This window comes from Carettochelys insculpta, chromosome 3 (assembly GCF_033958435.1).
Source record: "Carettochelys insculpta isolate YL-2023 chromosome 3, ASM3395843v1, whole genome shotgun sequence".
Taxonomy (NCBI): domain Eukaryota; kingdom Metazoa; phylum Chordata; order Testudines; family Carettochelyidae; genus Carettochelys; species Carettochelys insculpta.
Genome location: NC_134139.1, coordinates 12096538 through 12113497, shown reverse-complemented (window position 1 = coordinate 12113497; position 16960 = coordinate 12096538). Strand labels below are relative to the sequence as shown.

Genomic DNA, 16960 nt, shown 5'->3' with positions numbered 1-16960 from the left:
TTATTTTTAACTGTGCAGTTCACTTCAGGGCCTCATAACGAATATATGTCATTTATGCAGACACTGTATCTGTTTTGACACAACTAACCCAACCTCTCTTTGCTGTCATGATTCATGAAAAGTTAGAGATGTGCAAACTTGACTCTGAAAAGAGCTTATGTGAAAAAAATGAATTATCTCATGCTTTAAGGGTGAAACTCACTCCTGTGAAGAAAGTCTACCTATGGCTTATGCACCATTCAAGTCCTTGAAATTGGAACAAAATTGGACTAAAGTAGTGCTTGAACTTTGTGCTGGCCCATAGAGAGGGGTGAATTTTGTAAAACAGGCTCCGGTGGTATTCTCTTTTTGATCAGTTTCTGGCACTCCCATTACGAATATCAGCAGGAGTTCTGTGCATGTATCTCTTTGAAATAAGTTTTTTCCTAGGATTGGATGCTGTCATTCATGATGCTGGATTTCACTGGTGTCTAAAGTAGAACTTGGTGAAACCCCAAAATAGATGCACCACCGATGAGTTTTGTCTGGATTTGATGCAAAAAGCTATAAAATAAGGCTCAGGTTCATTCTTAAAGGTCACGAACCTTAGCACATTTACCAGTACAGTTAGTTTGGAGTTTGGAATGAAACACAAAACTGGGGGTGTTTCAGGCATTTTCTGTTTGGTTTCAGATATTCCACCCAGCTCTACTTAGCAGCTACTGGAAGGCAAAAACACACATGGCCTGGACTCTCACTTTGATGAGCAGGTATCCACAATGATTATTACCCAAATCCTGCTTGTTTTGCTTACGCAACTAGTGACAATGGGAGTTTTCAGCAGACCAGGAAGGGGCCCTAGACTTGTACTTTCATTCCCTGCATGTGATAGTCACACGCTCAGCCCCTCTGTCTTCAGTTGAGTTTTGGATGCCTGAGAAAGCAATGATCAGTCTGCTATTAACTGAGGAGCTTAATGTTTATGTTATGGGCTTTAGTGCTTATTTTAGACTTACAGCAAGAAGAGACACAGGTTCAGCGGCTGTCAACTGGGCCAGCTCTGTCACCATCTAGTCCAAACTCTCTCATCTCCCTACGATGGTTGGTGTTACATTGGAAGCACAGTTCCACCTTACCCTTGCGGAGAAATACTGATGCTGATGTCAAGAAGCTCCTCTTTTCATTCACTTGTGAAACAGAGCAGCTAAGCCATGCATTCAGGCCCACTGACGGGGGGTGGGGGAAGTGGCAAAGAGGACAGTTGTCTTGAGGCCCAGCACTTCAAGGCAGCAGCCAGAGCTCCAAGCCCCAGGTGGAGCTAACTGCCCTTGGCCTTGCCACTTCCGCTCTGCTCCCCACCTTCTGAGGGCACGGAGCTGGCCCCACTTCCTCCTTGCCACTGGGTCCCCAGCAGCTAGCAATGCCGCTGCACGCATTAACATTCCACAGTGAAATAACGGCATTATTAATAGGAGTTGCAAATGTTACACAAAGAGAGACTATACGTATTGGACTATACGTATTGTGACAAAGTCCCTTGTCAGCCTCTGTGGGTCCCTGCGCTTCCTGGCGGATCTGTGGTGCCTCAGAGACTCACAGAGGTCCCCCTTTTGCCCAGGCCCTTCCAAAGGCAGGGGTCTCTGCTTAGCGAGCCATCCTCATCATAGGCAGGACCAGTACAGGGAGAATAATACCAGTCCCCTTGCAGGCTCGCGCCTGCTCCAGTAAAGTGATCCCTGGGGCGGGGGGGGGGGGGGGGGGGGGGGGGGGGGGGGGAGTCCAGACCCACCCTCTACCCTGGACTCCAGCCCAGGGTCCCTATGAGAACAAGAGGCAACTGGCAGGACCTTTACCCCTGCCCCAAAGTAGTAGCCTCACCCTGGGCCACTCCACCCACCACTTCCCCGTGGTACCTTTTCGCTCTGCTCCTGCTCCTGCTCCTCTGGTGCACCTCCCAAAACCTCCCCCTCCCCCGCCCCGCTACCAGATGGGGAGCCTTTTATAGGGAGCACAGGGCCTATTTGACCAATGAAGGTCTGGGCCTAGACAAGGAACAGAAACACTCTGTCCTCCAGGCTGCAGGGCTGCTGTGGGGATCCCATTTGGGGAGCCCCGCAGTTGGGAGGTGAGGTGCGGGGGGGGGTGGGCAGCCTTTGGCTGCTTCAGGACCCCCTGGGGCTGTCATTTGCCCCCCCCCCCCCTTTCTGGGCCAGCTTCTCTTCCCTGCCTTAGGCAGGCTGCTTTCTTCTCCCCCTCACCCCACCCCTTCCAGCTAGTTTCTTCTGGACCTGCTGCGTGGGTGGTGTGTGTGTGGGGGGGACTCCTGCTGCCCTGCCTCTTGGCGGGGAGGGGGGTACCCCCCTCCTTCCATCTTCTGGGGGGACTCTGCTGGCCGTCTACTTGGGCCCACCTTTCCATCCACTGGCTACTGCATCCTCGCTGCTCCGGAGGAGGTAAGGGGCTTTCTTGGGCGGCGGCCCGGGCTTTCCCTCCACAGCTTGCTGTGGAGTGGCTTGGGGTGGTGAGTTTGGGTGGCGCCCCTCCCCACCTGGGCTCCATAGGGGTGGCTGCGTAGTTGGGGGTGAGGTGTTAGGGTGTGGTCCCTGCCCCACCCCTGCAGCCACTGCCTCCTTTAACCCACCCCCCACACCCAGCTGCCCCAGGGCCCTCTCCAACTGGGCCCCACCCTAACTATCTGCCCCTTGGATGATAAAGATATAAAAGGAGCGATCAAGGAAGACAGTGCCATTGCGGAGCGATTAAATGATTTCTTTGCTTCAGTCTTCACGGCTGAAGATGTTACAGAGGTTCCTAAATCTGAGCCAGCCTTTTTAGGCGACAAATCTGAGGAACTCACTCAGATTGAAGTGACATTAGAGGAGGTTTTGGAATTAATTGATAAGCTGAATAGTAACAAGTCCCCAGGACCAGATGGCATTCACCCAAGGGTTCTGAAAGAACTCAAATGTGAAATTGCGGAGTTATTAACAGTGGTTTGTAACCTATCCTTTAAATCCACTTTGGTACCAAATGACTGGAAGACGGCCAATATAACACCAATATTTAAAAAAGGCTCTAGAGGAGATCCTGGCAATTATAGACCGATAAGTTTAACATCAGTACCAGGCAAATTAGTAGAAACACTAGTAAAGAGTAAAATTGCAAGGCACATAGAAGAGCACGAATTGTTGGGCAAAAGTCAGCATGGTTTTTGCAGAGGGAAGTCGTGTCTGTCTAATCTATTAGAATTCTTTGAAGGGGTTAATAAACATGCGGACAAGGGGCACCCAGTGGACATAATATACCTAGATTTCCAGAAAGCCTTTGACACGGTCCCACACCAAAGGCTTTTATGTAAATTAGGTGGTCATGGGATAGGAGGAAAGGTCCTTTCATGGATCGGGAATTGGTTAAAAGACAGAAAACAAAGGGTGGGAATAAATGGTAAATTTTCACAATGGAGGGGGGTAACTAGTGGTGTTCCCCAGGGCTCAGTCCTGGGACCGATCCTGTTCAACTTGTTCATCAATGATCTGGAAAATGAGGTAAGCAGTGAGGTGGCAAAGTTTGCAGATGACACCAAGTTGTTCAGGACAGTCAAAACCAAAAGGGATTGTGAAGAACTACAAAAAGATCTCAGCAAACTGAGTGATTGGGCAGCAAAATGGCAAATGAAATTTAATGTGGGTAAGTGTAAGGTAATGCATGTTGGAAAAAATAACCCAAATTACACGTACTACATGATGGGGTCAAATTTAGCTACGACAGATCAGGAAAGGGATCTTGGAGTTATAGTGGATAGTTCTCTGAAGACATCCACGCAGTGTGCAGCGGCAGTTAGTAAGGCAAATAGGATGTTAGGAATTATTAAAAAAGGGATCGATAATAAGACAAAAGATATCATACTTCCCCTATATAAAACTATGGTACGCCCACATCTCGAGTACTGCGTGCAGATGTGGTCTCCTCACCTCAAAAAAGATATATTGGCATTAGAAAAGGTTCAGAAAAGGGCGACTAAGATGATTAGGGGCTTGGAAAGGGTCCCATATGGGGAGAGGCTAGAGAGACTGGGACTTTTCAGTTTGGAAAAGAGGCGATTGAGGGGCGATATGATAGAGGTATATAAAATCATGAATGGTGTGGAGAAAGTGAATATAGAAAAATTATTTACCTTTTCCCATAATACAAGAACTAGGGGACACCAAATGAAATTGATGGGTAGTGGGTTCAAAACTAATAAAAGGAAATTTTTCTTCACACAGCGCACAGTCAACCTGTGGAACTCCTTGCCCGAGGAGGCTGTGAAGGCCAGGACTCTATTAGGGTTTAAAAAAGAGCTTGATAAATTTTTGCAGGTCAGGTCCATAAATGGCTATTAGCCAGGGATAAAGTATGGTGCCCTAGCCTTCATAACAAGGGCAGGAGATGGATGGCAGGAGATAAATCACTTGTCTTCTGTTCTCCTTCTCTGGGGCGCCTGGCATTGGCCACCGTCGGCAGATGGGATGCTGGGCTTGATGGACCTTTGGTCTGACCCAGTATGGCCATTCTTATGTTCTTATGTTCTTCCTCCTTCCGGCATCTGTGGGGCTCTGCAGCAGCAGCTGCTGTGGGCCCTCCTTCAGGCACCCGTGGGCACACCTTTCCCCTAACACTCCCTCCCCTTCCTGGTTGGCTCTGCCACCCCTCCTTCTTACCCCTCCCTTTGTGCCCACCCCCCCACCTTTGTGTTTGTTAGGTGCCTGAGTCCCCCCCCTTTTCTCATGCTCACCTCCCCACACTTATATATATTGACCCCCCCCTCCACATCCCAGTGCAGTAGTAGGAGCCATTTACCATCTTGTGCTGGGAGTTGTGGCCTTCTTGCATTCCCTTTCCTCCCTCTCTCCTCCTGCCCCACCCCCACCTGACCAGGTCCTCAGCCTGGCCAGTGGGGGAGGGTAGCCACTTCCTCCCTCCCTTCCTCCTCCCCTCCCCCACTCCTTCTTAAAGTGCCCCACTTCTATAAAACTCCTTGCCCTCCACCCCTCATCATGACCTCCACAACCTCTGGGGGGACATCTGGTGGTGCCCCCCTCCCTCTTCCCTCCACTACTACCCCTTCCACCCTTGAAATAGTGGCCCACTTGTCCAGGGCTGCCGGGGATCTTGCCGTTGCGTTCGTTGAGGGTGCGGGCGTGGGGGCTGGGGCTCCTGCTGTCTCTGCCGTGGTGCCCTCCTCCAGCAACCCCGCCCCGAATCCCACCGCCCCCCCGCCCCCGAAAGGGCAGGAAGGGCCAGGGGACCAAAAAGGGCAAGAGCCCTGCCCAGAAGGCCAAACCTCCCGCGGCCAGGCCCTCCACCCCAGCTGCCGAAACACCTGCTGCAGCTTCCCCTCCTTCCCGCCCCCCCGTTCCCTCCACCGATCCTGGGAGCTCTGATCCCCCGGCCCCCAGGTTATATGCCCAGGTGGCGGCGGCTGCCATGCATCCTGCTCCTTCCGCCTCCGCTCAGAATACCATCCCCAACGGTCACGGCCCCTTCCCCACCCTCACCAGGAGGCACGGAGTCCACTGCCTCATAGTGTCGGCCTCACCCCACGTCGAGCCCTATGTGCGGGTGTTGGTGTGGGCGGTGGGGCCCGCGGCCGTGGTGGTGGCCTCTCGAATGTTCGGGAAGATCATCTTCTTCCTGGAGTCGGAGGCTGCCATGCAGGAGGCGGTGGAGACGGGCTTGGCAGTTGGGGGCGTCCACGTGCCCCTGGAGCCGCTCGAGGACCTGGGCATACGGGTGGTTTTCTCTTCTGTCCCTCCCTTTCTCCCCAGTTCCGCCCTTCTGCCCTTCCTCACCTCCCTGGGCCAGCCCTTGTCGGTCCTGAGTCCCCTCCCTCTTGGCTGCAAACACCCCGCCCTATGGCACGTGCTCTCCTTCCGCCAGCAGGCACGAATCCAACTGCCGCCGCCGGCAGCACAGGGCGGGGTGGCCCAGGAGGGGACGATATTGGTGCCTCATCAAGGGGCCCAGTACCGGGTCTACTATACCTTGGGGGAGGCCCGGTGCTTTGTGTGTCGGGCAGCGGGGCATGTCTGGAGGGATTGCCCCCTGACCTGGCACAAAAGAGGGGAGCCCGGGACCTTCTCCAACCCGGGGGGCGCCAGCCACATGACCGGCGATGCCCTGACCGCGGCAGTCCCTGGGACCGCCCCTTCTCCTCCCACCCCGGATGGAACTATCACCGCTCGGGCATCGGAGGACGCCCAGGCACATGGCGAGTGGCAAGAAGAAGCAGGCGCTGGCGCCCGAGCGGGCATTCAAGCTGGGTCTGTGGAGGAGAGGAAGGCAGGGCCAGCGGCAGGACCCCGGACAGGGCCCACCCCAGGGCGGGCCATCCCTTTCCCTTGCTGTCCTGTCCTCCTTCTCCTTCCCTCCCTCCTCATTACCTCCGTCCCCTGGTCCTTCCCCCTCTACCACCGAGCCCCCCTCTTTGGAGGACTGGCTACTAGTAAGGGGGAAGCGCAAAAAACGAAGCGCATGTGCCTGGCACTCCACTCTGTTGGAGGACGGGGTGGATGTGCTGCGCAAGGCGTTAAAGAGAGCCGCCAGCCCTGATCCACCTGCTGAACCCCCGGCTACTGACCATCTGCTGGGGGTGACTGAGGCCGCCACGGCAGCAATGGAGAATACCACCCTTTCTGTTCCGGGGCCCGAGCCCAAAGGGGCAGAGGAAGCCTGTCCTGAGCCTGTGTCCTCCTCCGACACCCCTCCGGCTGCTGCCCAGACCGCTGTCATGGAGCGCCCGGAGGAGGTGAGCCCCGGCCTCGCCCTCCTCTCGCAGGAGGTCAAGGCCCTAGGCCTAACCCCGGCTGCTCTGGACATAGAGGGCCTGCTACTAGAAGCCTGTGGGCCGACTGCCTACACTCAGCCATCCCCCTCGCTTTCCCCACCTGCCGGCGATCCCTGAACTACTACCCATCCTTGTTCAGGGACATTGCAGTGTGCGACTGCCGCCCTGGCTGGTGACACCCTCCCAACTGCAATTCCCCAGGCCCTGGATGCTCTGGGAGGATCTGTGTCCCCCCACACCCTTGCTCTAGCTTCCATCCTGGAGCTGAAAACCCCAATGCCGACTCTCCCACCTCATCAGTGCCTGCTGCCGAATGCACTGGCACCTTGTCCTTTGCACCCTCTCTCTTCTCACCACCCGGAAAAGCTCCCCCTCCCAAAACCCCTCTTGTTTGCACTCCCGCCCCCACTCCCACCTTAGCCCCCACTCCCGCCCCTGCCCTTGCCCCCGCCCCCACCCCCTCTTCCAATCAATGCCTTGCCCCAGAACCTGTGCCCTCCGGATGCTCCCCCTCCCCCTCTCCCCCAGCTGCCTCCCCCACCCTCCCTCCCTCCCTCCTCCTCCTCCTCCTCCTCCACCTCCCCCTTTTCCTCATAACCCCTCCCCTTTCCCTAAAACCTTTACCCCTCCTGCCCCCATCCCTTTCCTTCCTGCCCCCCCCTTGAACCCTGTCTGTTCATAACCACTCCCGAGGCTGCAACCCCTCGGGAGGCCCCCTTTGCTTCGCTCTCTCCCAGCACTTTTGGGGCTGCTATCCCTCTGCCACCCCTACTCCTCCCAATACCAAGCCCCAGCCCCCAGCCCAACCTTCTTGCCGGCCGCCGGGCCCAAAAAGATACGAGGCCGAGGGGCACTTGGTACCCTGAGGCCTTGGCACCCCACGCGCTGGCGGATGAGATGCATGAGTTCTTGGAGGACATTCGTGGCTCCAAGAACAAAGTAGCTCTCGCCCTCCAGCGCTGGGGTGACTTTCACTTCATCCTTGAGTCCGTGACGGCCCTTCTAAAGGAGGGCAAAGGGACCGGGAGGAGGGATGCCGCGGACTACCAACAGGCCTGCGGCTTCCGTGAAGCTCTAATCACCTATGGTGTCGGCCACGGCTTGCTGCGTGGCCCCATGGGGACCGTAGGTGTTCCCTCTGGTGAGGATGCTCCCCAGCCCTCTAAATGCTGCTGATCATCTTTGCCACCTTCAACACCAGGGGCTGCGGGTCGGGTCTCCACAGGTGCTGGGTGCTCTCCTTCCTCTGAGGCGGGCGGTACTCGGTTAGTGTCTTGCAGGAGACCCACACTACTCCAGCCGCCGAAGCCAGCTGGCGGCTGGAGTGGGGAGGCGGGGTCCATCTTAGTCACCTCTAGGCCCATCGGGCCGGGGTAGCGACCCTGTTCTCCCCAGACCTGCAGCCCGAGGTGCTGGGGAGCGTCGAGGTCGTGCCAGGCCACCTGCTGTATCTCCGGGTATGGATGGAGGGGCTGCCCCTCCACCTCATCAATGTTTATGCCCCAACATCCAGCCCAGAGAGAACATCCTTCTTCTGGCAGGCGGCAGCCTTCCTCGACTCCATCGATCCTCACGCGTGCCTAGTCCTCGGCGGGGATTTTAACTGCACCCTCGAGGAGCGGGACCATCCGGGGACGGAGCAGTGCCACGCCACTGCGGACGTCCTCAGGGAGCTCATCAATCATCGCTCCCTGATGGACGTCTGGCACAGCCACCACCCGGACGAGGACACCGTCTTCATCTACGTCTGGGTGGTGGGCCACAAATCCATGCACTCCCGGTTGGACCGCGTCTACATCTCCTGGCAACATCTCTCTCGGGCCCACTCCTCCAGCGTACAGCCGGCCCCTTTCTTGGACCACCACCTGGTGGCCATGAAGGCTTCCCTCTCTCCGGGGAAGTGGGGGTCAGCCTACTGGCACTTCAACAACAGCCTGCTGGGGGATGTGGGCTTCGTGGCGTCCTTCTGGGAGTTCTGGCTGCTCAGCGTCTGGGCCAAGTCCTTGCAAAGCGGGGTCCTCCCCTGTCATGCAGGCGGGCCGTCCTCACCCAGCTGCCCAAAAAGGGGGACCCCCGCGACCTTCGGAACTGGCGTCCCATCTCGCTCCTCAGCACAGACTACAAGATTATCGCTAAAGCCATCTCCCGTCGCTTGGGGTCCGTGCTGCAGGACGTGGTCCACCCCGACCAGACCTACACCGTCCCAGGCTGCACCATCTTTGACAACCTCTATCTGGTCCGGGATCTCTTGGAGCTCGGGTGCAGGGATGGTCTGTCATTTGCCCTCCTGTCCCTGGATCAAGAAAAGGCGTTCGACAGGGTGGACCATGGGTATCTCCTGGGCACTCTGCAGGCCTTCGGCTTCAGACCCCGTTTCATCAGGTTTCTCCAGGTGCTGTACGCTGCCTCAGAGTGTTTCGTCAAGCTCAACTGGACCCTGACTGCTCCGATCAGCTTCGGGCAAGGGGTGCGTCAAGGCTGCCCGCTGTCGGGCCAGCTCTATGCTCTGGCCATTGAGCCCTTCCTCTGTCTCCTTCGACGAAGTTTGACAGGGTTGGTGCTCTGTGAGCCGGAGCTGTGGCTGGTTCTGTCAGCGTACGCCGACGACGTACTCCTCGTGGTCCAGGACCCGGGAGACCTTGCGCGGTTGGAGGCCTGCCAAGCCATTTACTCGGCAGCCTCCTCCGCCCGGGTCAACTGGGTCAAGAGCTCTGGCCTGGTGGTCGGGGCTGGGTGGCAGGCGGGCCACCTCCTACCCACGCTTCAGGCCATTCGGTGGAGCGCGGGTCTGCTGTCCTATCTGGGCATCCTTCTATCTGCCGCGCATCCCTCTCCACCAGAAAACTGACAGGGTTTAGAGGGCAGGGTGGCTGAGCAGTTGCGGAGATGGGCGGGGCTGCTCCAGTGCCTCTCCCTACGGGGGAGGGCACTGGTGCTTAACCAACTAGTCCTGTCCATGCTCCGGCACCGTCTCAACACCCTTATCCCACTCCCGGGTTTCCTGGCCGCCCTCCAGAAGGTAGTTCTGGAGTTCTTTTGGCCAGGACTGCACTGGGTCCCTGCAGGCGTTCTCCATCTCCCCCCGGAGGAGGGAGGACGGGGCCTGACCTGCCTCCACACTCAGGTCCATGTCTTCCGCCTCCGGGCCCTGCAGGGACTCCTCAACAGCAATAGTGCAGATAATCCGGCGTGGAGCACGCTGGCGCATGCTTTCCTCTGTCTCTTCCGAGGGCTCCGATACGACCGGCAGCTCCTTTATTTGCCTTTGAGAGGCCATCCGCGAGACCTCTAGGAGCTGCCGGCCTTCCACCAGGACCTCCTCCGCACCTGGCGGCTGCTCGCAGTCTCCAGGTCCTTAGGGGCCGCTGCGGGGGAAGACCTCCTCGCGGAGCCCCTGCTACACAACCCCTACCTCTGCGTGCAGGCGGCAGAGTCCCCCACGGTGTGCTGGAGGCTGGTCCTTGGTGGAATCACCAGGGTCGGAGACCTCCTGGACTACGACTGGGGAGACTGGATGGAGGCCCTGGTGCTCGCCCAGCGCATGGGGCTCTCCACCCTACGTTTTCCCCGGCGCATACTCGAGGAGGTGAAGGCCACCTTGCCACCTGCTGCTCACGCCTACCTACGCCGGGTCCTGCAAGAGGGTGCACCCCCGCCCCCCTCTCACTCCTGGCCCTCCAGATCTCTCTGTGGGCCCCTGGCTCCGCGAGCCTTCCCGCCCCCCCCCCACCGCATCATCCCAGCTGGCTGCACACCTTGCAGCCGATCCCCTTTCGAACTGCACCCCGATGTCATCTGTACATGCTTGTGCTTCACATGCTCCACTTCCCCACCCTCACGTCCCGCCCAGATCACAAGTGGCGGGACCTTCAACCATCTTCGGAGGCTGGGGAGCCCCGCTGGGCCAGTCTCTATTCTACTCTGGTCCCACGGCCTGCCAGGGACATAAGCTGGAGAGTCCTTCATGGGGCAGTGAGCACGGGTGTGTACTTGGTGCGGTTCACCCCCCTCCCGGACACTTGCTTTTCCTATGGAACAAGGGAAACCCTGGTGCACATTTACATTGAGTGCGTCAGGTTGCAGCCCCTCTTCCGGCTCCTCCAGAACCTCCTGCTGACGTTCTGGCTGCACTTTTCCCCACACCTTTTTATCCTTGCACACCCCATCCGTGGCCCCACTAAGTTGCGGGACCTCCTCATCAGCCTCCTCCTGGCTATGGCCAAGGTAGCCATTTATAACACTTGGGAGAGGAGGCTGGCAGCGGGGGAAGCCTGTGACTGTGGGGCCTATTTCCGCTGCACTCTCTGCTCACAAATCCGGGCAGAGTTCCTTTGGGCGGCGTCCACTGGCTCTCTCGACACCTTTGAGGGGCAGTGGGCGCTGTCCGGGGTTCTCTGCTCAGTGTCCCCTTCTGGTTCCCTCGTTTTAAACCTTTGACCTCCACTCCCGTCTCTGTTTTCTCTTTAGTTGTCCCCCGTACTTAGTTGGGGCCATGGGTTTTTTTTTTTTGATGGGTTCTCTCTCCCTTTAAGAGGGGCCTTCTAGTCGTGGGCAGTCTGCGCCTGCCCACTCCCTAGCCTTCAAATAGAACCCAGTATACTGTCCTTCTAGAAGGCTCCGGAAGCTTCCAGGTAAGGGTCTACCTCCAGGTTTACCACATAATCCAGAACTGCAAATTCCCTTTTTAGACTTACTTATAATAAGACAGTCATTTCATAGTAACTCACAGCTCAAACGTATGAGGTTTTGGTTTTTTTTAAAAAAGAGCGTGGAGGGAAAAATACTTTCCACTTAGATCCTGCTATAATGTTGCATTCGTTTTAACATCATAGAAGCAAAAATGATAGAAGAAAAGGGCTATTATGTTATCTACTCCATTTCCTAGTAATATAAGATCATTCCTCATGTTTTTTTCTGTAATATAGTGCTGTTAGATATCTAAAAAATATTCTCTCTAATGTTTCATGTCCTCTTCTATTCAAAGATGCACTGAAGCCTTACGTTGGAAGCTACCATGAAATAGGGAGGCAGAAATTAACAGTACAACAGGGAATATCTTTTTGGAGAGACCATTTTGTTGCTGCTGTGGGACTGCAGCAAAATGAATGCTTTTGAATTTTAGTGAAAATATTCCACTTAGTGGTCAGCAAGATTACAACGGGCAAAAAGTGTCATTTTCGAAGTTTATATTAACCACATTTAATTCAGTTTTGTCCATATCAGATCCATGCTCTGAGCTTCCTTCTGAGCCAATAAGCTTCTGTATTATACATCATAATAAGCTATATTTGGCCATTAGTTTTAATTCAGAAATCCCATTGACTTCCATGAGCATTCTGCACAGGGACTGTGCATCTGATGTGCCTCTTTTATTCTCTCTGCAGTTTGGGATTGCCCTTGAATCACAGCTAAAAAGGGGAAAAAACATGCAGCACCCACATAAATAATATTATATTTTAAACAAACTATTCAGGGGCTCCATCTTTTGTGCGTTGCTGTGGCCTGATCCAAACCTCACTGAAAGATTTTTGTTCACTTCAATAGGTGCCGAAACAGGTCCCTTTATGTAAACGGATGCCATATACATGCAGATCAATGGCAAAATGGAGCCTCCTCCCATGCTTATCTTAAGTCCCTCTAGTACACAAAGAGGCTAGAAACAGTAAGATCATGACAGAGCTAACCTCATATACAAAGACACATAAGTGTGTGCTAAGACTGTTTGTGATTATTTATAAGTGACTATGATTTATACACTTTGAGAGTATTTTTATTTTTTGACCAAAACAATCTGAACTTACCTCCTTGCTCATCCAACATAACCAAAGTCCTGATACCAGCATCTTTACTCTACATTCCAGTAAGGGAAGCAAGATACGGAGAAGGAGAAAGACACAAACACACACACACACACAAAAAAAAAAAAGGTTGGGGGGTGGGGAGAGAGAGAGAGAAAGAGAGATCAGTGAGGGAACACTTAGTCCTAGATTTGGGATTTAGGAAATCAAAGGAAAAAAAACCTGGGAAAGGTTTGGCAAGGTTATCATGAATAATTGGAAGCCATCATGTGAATGAAGATAGTAATTGAAACTGAGCATTATTCTCCATAGTATCATAAATCTTGTACTACTCAGTGGGGTACAGAGCTCCTACAAAAGATGGAATAGCCAATGGCTTCATTTGGAAAATCAAATTTTAGACAACAGTCATGTTCTTAAAAGCAGGTTTAACCTTCAGGCTCCTCAGCAGGCCACGCACATGTTACAAAGGCACATTCATTCCCAGCGAGAAACTCCATGTGAAAACATCTTCCTGTCAGGGTGGTTAAGCACTGGAATAAATTGCCTAGGGAGGTTGTGGAACCTCCATCACAGGTATTTAAGAGCAGGTGAAATAAACATCTATCAGGGATGATCTAGATGGTGCTTAGTCCTCCTGTGAGGACGTGGGAATGGACTTGATGACCTCTTGAGGTCTCTTCTAGTGCTAATATTCTATAATTCTATGAATAAATACCTGTAACATATGGGTAGTGTAACCAGCTGTAAGGGGCCACCAAGACATACTTCTCTCCCTCACACCACATTAGGGAACCTTTCTCAGAGCTGGCTAATACGTCCTGCGAACATGCACCACTTTTGGCATGAAGGTTTAACAGATATTGGGGGTGATACTAATCTTAGGACCCGATGTTAAGACTCCCATTAACCTTATTGGGCTTTGGATGCAATTTGAAGATGAGATTTTCAAACCAGCCCAGTGAAGGCTAAAGTCAGTGGGAGTTTTAGCATTGACTACAGTGGGAGCAGTTAGCCCAATGTTGAGCCCTTTTAAAAATCCCACGTAAGTGTATGAATGGCAAAGTGCCCTTTATAAACATGACTTTTGCTATTATTGTCGTAGATTTAGTAGGAGATAAATTATATTGTTGTGTTTTCAATATTAAACTATACCATACACCAGAATGGCTTTGAAGGCTTGCCTCTTTCTGCTCAGTGCACTCATAGTCATGCTTTGAAAAGTTGCATGTCATGAACAGAGGAAGCAAGTTCTCTATGGCTCCATCTGCAATAGAATATTCACATGTTGCTGGTAAATAAGGCCATTCAGCAGCTATCTTCTGCCTAGTTTAACTGCCTCTTCCCCAGTATTTATGAACTGTGTATCAGAATTCCCCCTGTGAGGGAGGTAATGATTGGCACCTCCATTGTGCTGGCAAGGAGATTGAATTACTTACCCAAGAATCTGTGGCAGAACTAGGAACAGAGCCTGACTCTTAGTTTCTGTTATGAGGAAGGTCTCTAGACACCTCTTCTTTGCAAAGGTGCAAAGGACAACACAAGTTGCCAGGTACAGAGGAAATCTAGCCCAGAGAATGTACTAGCTAGTGAATCAGAATGACAGCAAATGCTTTCTGTATGTTTCAGTAGTACATTGAAAAGCAAATATATGCTTAATGATGACCAAATAATATAGCAGACATAGACACACAGAGAAATAAAGAATTCTACTTCAATCAATATGGTTTATAGCCTTTGTTCTGAATAAATTAGCACAGATAATTTATCTACCAGGACAGGCTGACATTGGTAGCAGCTCACAAAGACACTAGAGAGAAGTGTCAATACCCTAAAGACAAATGTCTGGCCAGTGAAGCATTTGGTAGTCATGCATGAGGGTAAATTTCCTCAGCCCTTTTTTCAAATTAACAGTAGTTCTATTGAGAGCAGTGCTGTCCCTCTAGGTCTGATTAAAAGAATTAATCCATTCCCCCGTTACTGGAATTCACTTGCTAGTAGAGAACATCAGCTGGTGTTAATCAATGACAGTCTGAGGGCTGGCTCCTCACTTGGCATAAACAGACACAGTGACTTCAGGGCAGTTATGACAAGTTACACCACCTAAGGACTTGGCCCTGCATTTTTAGATCTGGCACCAAAATGCCCAGATGCCAAGAGCTGGCTTGGAAGACTGGCCATAGAGTGTCTCTAGAATCACTCCTACAGCAGAGCTTTTAGGAAAACATCCAATGATGTGTTAAAAACAGTCAGGGGTGGAGAATCCACCCTGACCCTTGGTAAGTTGTTCCAGCACTTAATTACCCACCATTAAAATGTACATTTTATTTTGGGTCTGACTTTGTCTCTCTTTAGCTTCCAGGCAGTGGCTCACGGTACACATTTCTCTGCTTGTCTGAGGAGCCCATCAGTCAATATTTGTTCCCACACAATTGATTTTAGACTGTCTTCAACTCACTTCCCTTAACATTCTCTTTGCTAGGCTCAATCGACTGAGCTCCTTGGGGCTCTCACTATCAGGCATGCTATGTCATCCTTTCAGATCCAGCTTCAGTTTTTGACTGGCAACATGCTTCCACAGAGATATGTTAACTGAGTCATACTCTGCCTTGACTAGGGGCCCAATCCAAAACCCAGTGAAATCAAAGGGATTCTTGCAATGGATTTCAATGGGCTTTGCACCAGGCCCTACGTCAGAAGCAGGCAACCTGCAGCCCACAGGTCACATGCGGCCCACTGGGGCTCTGCCTGCTGCCTGCAGGCCCCCTGGCTGCCCCCCTTCCCCACGTGCCTCTGTGCACTTGGGCACTGAGCCCATATTTCTTTGCTCTTCCCACCACCTCCCAGCACTTTCGGAGCTGTGAGGTGCCTGATTCATACTCTGTCCCCACACCTCCACCTCCCTTACTCCTACAGTTGAACAGCTACAAATCAGCTGATCATGGAAGGAGAAGAGGAAGGACTCGGCATGTGGTGAGAGGGATGGGGAAACATAGGAAGTTCCGGGCTCCGGTGCCCTCCGGTGCATGAGAAGCACAAGGAGGGAGGGTGGTAGCTGGCCAGGGGGGCCACCAGGCCAAAAGTGGTGCCCCAGTGGGTTGTGAACTGCTGCAGCCCACTCAGGGGAAGGAGGGCCACTCATGTGGTCCAACTACTACTCAGGCTTGCCCATCCCTGCCCTACGTTATCCAAAACATGCTGCTTGTTAGGCTACCATTAAGGAAAATTAAGAACAAAAGAGCAAAACCGGGGGGAATCATTTCCTATAATAGATAAAAGCACATTTATGTATATGCAGTGACTCAAGCCAGCAATCCTCCATTAAGCATAAACATAGGATCACCCTACATAGCAAAGCTTTTTTCAAAATAACAACCATTATTTCAACATAACTTTGCTAGCGTCCAAACAATGCAACCGCTATTTCAAAATAATTTATATATTTATTATATTATATTTATAATATAAATATTATATTTAAATAATTTTGAAATAGCACATGGCTTATTTGGAAATAGGCAAACCTCATTCCACAAGGAATAGCACCTATTTTAAAATAGCTATTTGGAAATACGGGCTGCATAACCGGGGAATAGAGCCTATTTCGAAATAAGCCAGCATCCAATCGCTCTATTTCGAAACAGGCTCTGTTGTGTGTAGATACTGTATTTTGAACTAGCTGAGAGCTCTTTTGCAATGCATTTTGTGTGTAAATACATTATTTCAAAATAAGCTATTTTGGAATATTTCTTTCCAAATAGCTCATTTTGTAATAGCTTTGCTGTGTAGGCATACCCATAGGCTATGTCTACACTAGAGCAATCATTCAAAAGAAGTCCTTCCGGAAGATCTCTTCCAAAAAAGCTGCTTTCGAAAGAGCTCATCCACATACAAAAGAGTGGATTGAAAGATCGAGCCACTCTATCAATAGAGAGCATCCACACGGCCCCGTTCTTTCGAAAGAATGGGCCAGGTTTTGAAAAATCAGGTGCCTGGAGGACTGCTCTTTTGAAAAAAAGGGTCTGTGGGCATCTATACAGGTTTTCTTTCAAAGAAGCTTTTGAAAGAAGTCGCCCTTCCTGAAACAGGAGGGGAAGAGCACTTTCGAAAGGAGCACTGCGTTCTTTCGATTTAATTTGGAAAGAATGCTTTGTATGTAGACCTTCCACTGGACATTTTGAAAGAGCTCCTTCCTTCAAAACTATTTCGAAAGAACTTGCGAGTATAGACATGGCCGTAGTGACTTCAGACTGGTTTCATTGAAGTGGCATCATAGCCAGTGAAATATTAGTACCCCAAATTGCCATTTTGAAATATCACTGATCTTAAAGGAAAATCCCCCATTTTACAACCTGAG

At 52.1% G+C, this 16960-nt stretch overlaps 1 protein-coding gene across 2 annotated transcripts in view; it reads right to left on the bottom strand.

Annotated features, from left to right (window-relative positions):
• Positions 1 to 16960, bottom strand: part of SNAP25 (synaptosome associated protein 25) — a 44707-nt gene that overhangs the window by 19115 nt on the left and 8632 nt on the right. For both annotated transcript variants that reach the window (XM_074988471.1, XM_074988470.1), the window contains exon 3: positions 12607 to 12655. In XM_074988471.1, the coding sequence (XP_074844572.1) occupies positions 12607 to 12655 (49 nt within the window). The remainder of the gene's footprint in view (positions 1 to 12606; positions 12656 to 16960) is intronic.